This window comes from Antrostomus carolinensis, unplaced genomic scaffold (assembly GCF_000700745.2).
Source record: "Antrostomus carolinensis isolate BGI_N321 unplaced genomic scaffold, ASM70074v2 scaffold22409, whole genome shotgun sequence".
NCBI classification, from domain to species: Eukaryota; Metazoa; Chordata; class Aves; order Caprimulgiformes; family Caprimulgidae; genus Antrostomus; species Antrostomus carolinensis.
Window position 1 is genome coordinate 5,268 of NW_010339524.1, and position 6,398 is coordinate 11,665.

The 6,398-nt window shown below is 52.6% G+C and overlaps 1 protein-coding gene across 1 annotated transcript in view; it reads right to left on the reverse strand.

Moving 5' to 3' along the window:
- Positions 1–5,127: 5,127 nt before the first annotated feature.
- The window catches only part of CYB5B (cytochrome b5 type B), a gene marked incomplete at its 5' end in the record, with an annotated part of 3,611 nt that continues 2,340 nt past the window's right edge, over positions 5,128–6,398 (reverse strand). Inside the window, 2 exons of the mRNA XM_010175880.1 lie at positions 5,128–5,218; positions 6,193–6,224. Coding sequence (XP_010174182.1) covers positions 5,128–5,218; positions 6,193–6,224 — 123 coding nt within the window. The remainder of the gene's footprint in view (positions 5,219–6,192; positions 6,225–6,398) is intronic.

Sequence of the window (6,398 nt, forward strand, 5' to 3'; positions counted from 1 at the left end):
TCCTTCCTGCGAGAAGCTGCACGGACCCCGCGGCCGGGACCGTGTCTGGGGGTGCGGAGAGCAGCAGCCTCCCCCCCAACCCGGGGGTTCTGCACCCAGAGCCGGCGATGCTGCACGGGGTGGCTCATCCTGGCAGGAACGCTCCCGGGTCGGGCACCTTTTCCAAACTGCTCCCCTGGGAGTTCCAGGGCTCAGCAGCTCATCGAGCAGGGGAGCTGCTCACATTCCCAACCACACACCTGCCTGCCACCAGCATGGAACGTGCCTGGAAAAGGAGCAGGCTTTGGGCAGCGACAGTGACCCCGTCCCCCTCCACGAACACCAGTTGCCCGCATGTTTTCTCTCCTCCTTCTCCCTTCCCCGGTGCCCCATTTCAGCTGGGAACAAAACCAGCACCCGCAGACTGGTTTCCTCTCCAGTACGGCTTGTAAACCAGCGCGGGTTGGTATTTGTGCTGAACACGCTTCACATCAGTAGAGAAGGGAAATGAGACGCTGCCCGTGAAGCCGGCATGGTGGAGCGGCAGCCGTGGCTCTGGCCCTGACACCCAGTGCCACAGCAGCTGCTGGGGACAGGGTTGGGAGGACAGAGAGGGACCAGAGGGGTGTTTTAAAGCACTTGCTTCTCCAGCTGATGCTTCTTTTGAGGAAGTATCAAAAAATACTCGAGTGTAAAAATAGTCTTGGGAGGGGAAAAGAAACACAGCACTAATTGGAGATTTACTGACTGGGAGCAGTGCAAATGTAAACAAGAGCTTGCTTCATCAGGAGGACATCGAGACAGGACGGTGCAGACCAACAGCTGGTCATTGTGTCACCTCCTTTGTCACAGGTGCTGCGGTGACTTTCCTCCTCCTTCCTGAACTATCTCAGCGTTCCCTTCCCCAGCGCAGGGCAATGTACACCCGCACACAGAGCTGGGGCTGGGACATGGGACTAATGAGGCGCTGGAGCATTCAGACTCCCCTGATTTTTTATCATCTCTGTCTCAGACACCCTGCAAATTCTCCTCGACGCTGGGAGAAGCCAGACTGTGCTCGGTGGTGACCCCGCAGTACTTGGAAGCAGATTTAAAAGGAGTTCAGAAGTCTTCTCTTTTTTTCTGTGGATTTTGGATCCAATTCCTCTTGATCAAAGATAAATAAATTCTACAGCTCAATAGCACTTGCCAAGAAAACAATTCACAACCTTCCTTCATGTTGCAGATCAGTTTTTCCTTTCCTGCAAGTGCACCGAGGATGTCCTGTCCTGTCCCCCCAGGATCTGCTCCCCAGACCACAGAGCAGTTTTAATGCCCAGGACCCTCACCAGGGATGCTCTGTGGTTTTTGTGAATGACCCAGCATCTCCCTGCCCCAAAACCTCCAGTTCCAGCTCTGTCAAGGGCCTTTTTTCCCTGCAGGACTGACCAAAGCAGAGCGTTCCCACTGACTTCTCCTCACCCTTTTACCAAGTCAGCAGCTGCTGGTTACCTGCCTCGCTGCCCTCTCGCTCCCTCCCGGGGTGATCTGACCAGGTACCGCTCCCCTGAGGCTGCTCAGACAACCAAGAGCCACAATTAGGCAAATTTTTAAGAGCCAGATTCTGCTGACGGCTGTGGGAACGGGTTGTTACATCCTCTCATTAGTACACACGTACATCAGAGCTGGATTTCATTTCTGCATTTCACCTCTCCATGGAAAACAACCCTCCTACACGCTCTCCTTGAGCTGATGAGTCTGTGCTCCTGTGTGTGGCTGAGCTCTGGGGCATGAGGTGATGTGATGCTCTGGGGCCAACACTCATGCAGAAGGCAAGAGACAGCACTGCTGTCACCGTCACCTGCCTTACGGCCTCTTGTCTGGCAAAACCTGCATCCAGAGCTGCTTTGCCGCCTGGTCCTCGCGCTTCCTCAGAGGTAACTGGAATTCCTCTGGGTTGCACAGGGAGCCCGCACAGCTCCCCCGCTGCCATTATTAACAGTCACGTTATAATTACAGCGGGAACCAGCAGCTGCTGAAGCGAGAGCAGATGTTCCCAGAACTGGAACAGCGAGACAGCGCTTGGCGATGTAAATACAGCGGCTGCTGGCGGAGATCTCCATGACAAAGAAGCAATCGTGGAACAGAGAATGATTGCGTACTGATTAATAACTGCAAACTTAGTAACGATCTGCACAGAGAATCATAGAATCGTTAAGGCTGGAAAAGACCTTCCAGATCAAGTCCAATCATCAACCCAACACCACCAGTCCCCTATGACTAACCCATGTCCCTCAGCACTGTGTCTACACGACTCTTCAATCCCTCCAGGGATGGGGACTCCACCACTGCCCTGGGCAACCCCTTCCAATGCCTCAGAACCCTTTCAGCAAAGAAATTCTTCCTCACATCCCATCTCAACTGCCCTCAGTGCAACTATGGGCTGAATTCTGTTGAAAACCCCACTGACCCCCCAAAAATCCACGTTGCATTGTTCACACAGTGCTCATCCACAACCCGCTGCCTTCCCAACACGCCGCAAGAACAACCGCACCGCTTGCTCACAGCGCTCTGCAGACCGTCTGCAGCACAGGCTCAGCTTTCACTGACACCAGCTAAAGGATTTCTCCTCTGCTGCCAGGAAGCCAAATCCCGTGTCTGCCACAGCTCACCATTTCCTCAGCTTTAACTAATAATCAGTTTGAAGCAGGACACTCGGCCTGACCAGGATTTTCCTGCTCGCACTGCGCTCCATCTCCACGTTGTCATTTGTGAGAATGCAGTTTCTGCTCTGGTCACCCCACACCACCACTCACAGTTTTTCCATGAGCAGAGTGGGAGGTTTGTTCGGGGAAACAGCAAGCACCACCCCAAATCCTTCTGTCTGATTATAATTTCTACGGAGGTGCAGTAGAAATCCCCAGATACCGGTGCCAGGAGCTTGTCAGGGTTGTAGAACACAAGAGACACTGGATATTCAAGCCCCAGACGCGCAGGCGGCTGCCCCTGCACAGGGACAGATTAACTAAGGATTTTGTGCCCGTTGGAAGACAGAATCGTGCACTTGCTTCCTGCTCACCTTCACTGAACAGGGCAAACCCACAGCCCAGCACATCTTCCTGGGCAGATGGTCCCCAAGGACAAGACGTGGCATTTCCCAGGTCCCCCCAGGCCACCTCCTCCCTGCAGCCACAGCCAGGGCTCCCAGGTCCCACCTTGGCAGCACGGAGAGCTCAGCACCTTGTTCCCTCGCTCTTCCCTCCCGTTATCAGCTAATTTCAGCAAAAGCAGGAACACACTCAGACCTCCCACCCATCCACCACAACCCACCAGCCCCGTTAACAGTCACATTCTGCTTTGTCAAGGAATTTGGGATTGTGGAGAGGCAGAAGAGACCAGCGCGGTCCCGAGGCAGCCGTAACACGGTTACATTAACCATGGAAGCTTCCTCCATCCTCGTGTTTCCAGTTCTTCACTCAATAACTTCTCCAAACACCTGAAGGAAGCAGAGCACACACACCCTGCTCGCGTTTCACCGAGAGTTTTCTCACAGGGTGGAAGCTGAGACAGTGCCCACATTGTGTGGGGGACCCAGCAACAAACATCTGCTGAGCAAGAAGTTCAGTGTAAGGACAAAGATATGGAATTGTCTTGTTTTAATTCTCAAATAAAACAAGTCTACAAGCTTTGCTAATGCCTCCTTTGTTGTCTGAGCAGTTTCACAGCCCTGGGACCCAACATTCAGGGAGCCAGAAGAAGAAAAGACGCCACGAATGAGAAGAGGGGGGCTGTGCCCCAGCATCTCACTGGAGGACACCCCAGGCAGGGGAGCTCAGTGCCAGGAGAGCACTGACCTTCTGGGGAACTGTAGTTTCATGGACCAGAGAAGGAAAAGCCCAAGCGAGGGGAGGTTTTCCCAAACAGGACCCCAGTAGATCCGATCACTTCCCTTTTTGCTGCCATTCAAAGATGAGCAGCTTTGCTGTAAGGTCTGAACTAGGAACTGGGGCTGGAGCAGCGTGGGCAGCACTGCTGAAGGGTACCGGGCATCACAGCGCGAGTTCCCTTTCGTTAGGGGATCCCAAAGCCACCGACCAACACACTGGAAGAGCTGGAAAAATACCTCGATGCAAGCAGCACATCCTGTGTTGTGTCTGCACTGCTGGGGGCTGACTGCACAACACACACAAACAGGAGAGAGAAATATCCTCCTCTGTTCCAAAACCAGCACCAGCATCACATACAAACCCCAAATGGATCCATTTCCCTTTTTAGGGAAGAAGGGAGAAGAAAGTTTAGGGAGAAGAAACCAGATTTATTGTTTCCCCCCCATCTGATGCACATTCACAGTTTGTAAGAATGAGTTTTGTCTCCATTACGTGTGTCGGATCAAGACCTCAGGGAGAAAGAAAAACCTGCATTTCAAGAAGCCACATGTCAGTCCCCAGGTCTGGCATTGCCACAGGCAGCACAAAAGCACCCCAACAAACCAGGATCCAAGGTAGAAATTGTTTCACAGAGTATATGTTTGAAAGGGACAAGTACAAACATTACAAAAATCAACAGAATCACTTTTAAAATACTTGTAATTGTTTAACCATTAAAAACAGCCAGGTACAGAAAGAGGTAGCAAAGCTAACCCCCTCCTGCTGCTCCAGTTAGTGCCGCCTGCGCGCGCTGGGAAGTCACCGCGGGACCCAGCTCCAGGCGTCTCTTCTGGAAAGAACCGTAGAGAACTCGCAGTTAATTCCGGCTGCTGCTCCGTGGAGGACTGAGGCCAATCCCCAGGCTCACGAGCAGCTGCTTCACCTTGTCTGGCTTAACGAAAAGGCATTGAAAGAAAAAAGGTTGTCTGTGGTTTGCTTCAGAGAGCGAGAGAGAGCGCGCACGAGCACGCACCAGGGAGACCACACACAGACCTAAGGGAACACTGGGAAGCTGCACTTGCTCTGCCACTGCAAGAGGAAAGCAGGACAGGTCCGTGGGTCCCCGTTAGGACAGAGTTTGGTATGAGCTTGGTCCCATGGATATCAACATCACTTGACAGACTCAAAGCTAAAAGCAAGGCAGGAGCAGTTAGGGGAAGCAGAACTCCGTGTGTTGCATGCACACACGTGCTCTCTCTCGCTCTCTCTCTCTCAGGCTTTCCGAGGTCCCAGCGAGGTCAGTTCAAGAGGTTCTCCCATCCAACATGTAATAACGATACATCAAACCCAAGACCAGTGCTCCGACGATGGGGATGAGCCAAGTTGACCAGAAACTATGGGGAGAAAAAACAAAACAAAACAAAACAAAAATCACACACAACATCAACCAGAAGAAAGTACCACGTTAATTCACTCAGGATGTTCAGCGCTGATTACACGTCTGTTTTATCCAGGGAACTCTCGGGACCTGTCTCCCCCCAGCTCCCAGCCCAGCTCCATGGGCTCACGGGGCTGGGCAGCTCTGGCAGTGCCCGTGCTCAGTGCCCAGCCCCTGCCAGAGGCCCCTGTGCCCACAAGGGTGGCTTATAAAATAGCAGAGGAATTGCTGAACTTTCCAGCCTGGCACATACAGAAACCAATTTGGGGTTTTTTGTTGTTGTTGATTGTTGGGTTTTTTCATTCCTTAAATAAATCAGACTGTAATTTGTGCTGTACAAACAGCTGAGTGGACTCCAGGATGGAAACTGCTACAGCTATCCCATAATAAATCCTCCTCACTCAGAAACCAGAGGCCACGGGCTCACTTTCAGCAGCCTCCTTAGCAAAAGAGTTCAGCATCAGCTGCGAAAGACTAGAGCCCTGCTCTGAAAATCCTCTCCTGGGTTTGCAACTAAACAGGGCTGGTCACAGGAAAAAATCCTCAAAAAAGAAAAAGCAGCACATCAGTGTGTCACGTCACCCCCGGCCTGTGGCAGCCACCAACCAGCCAGGGCAGCACAGAGCCTGCACCACAGCTGTGGGACACGAGGGCTCAAGCTGCAGAACACCAGCACCTCTGTTCTGCCCAGCGCAGAGCAGGGGAGGTCACACCACTGACTGTGTCCCCACAGCCACGTGAGGGGCACGTCCTGGCAGCTCACGCTGTGTGCTGCAGTTTGGGGACTTGTTTTGGAGTATCTGCTTGCTGGGAGGACAGGGCAGCCGTGGCCTCTGGTTTTCTTCCCTGCTCGTTAGAGTCAATACACAGTTCTACAGACAGAGTCCTGACCCCTCCATTCCTTACTCTCATTGCACAAGGATACTGTACCTGGTTTGGCCTGAGGATGTCATAGTTGGGTCCTGAAGGAAGAAAGAGGGAGTTAGCAGGGAAAAAAAGAAACATTACAGAGGTGCTAATAAGACTCATGAACATGGCATTACAAATACAGAGGGAAAAATAACCCTCCCCTCCTCTCCCAAACACCCTCTGTCACAAGCGCGGGTGCTTCTGGGGATGTTTGCCCTTGTTCTCCC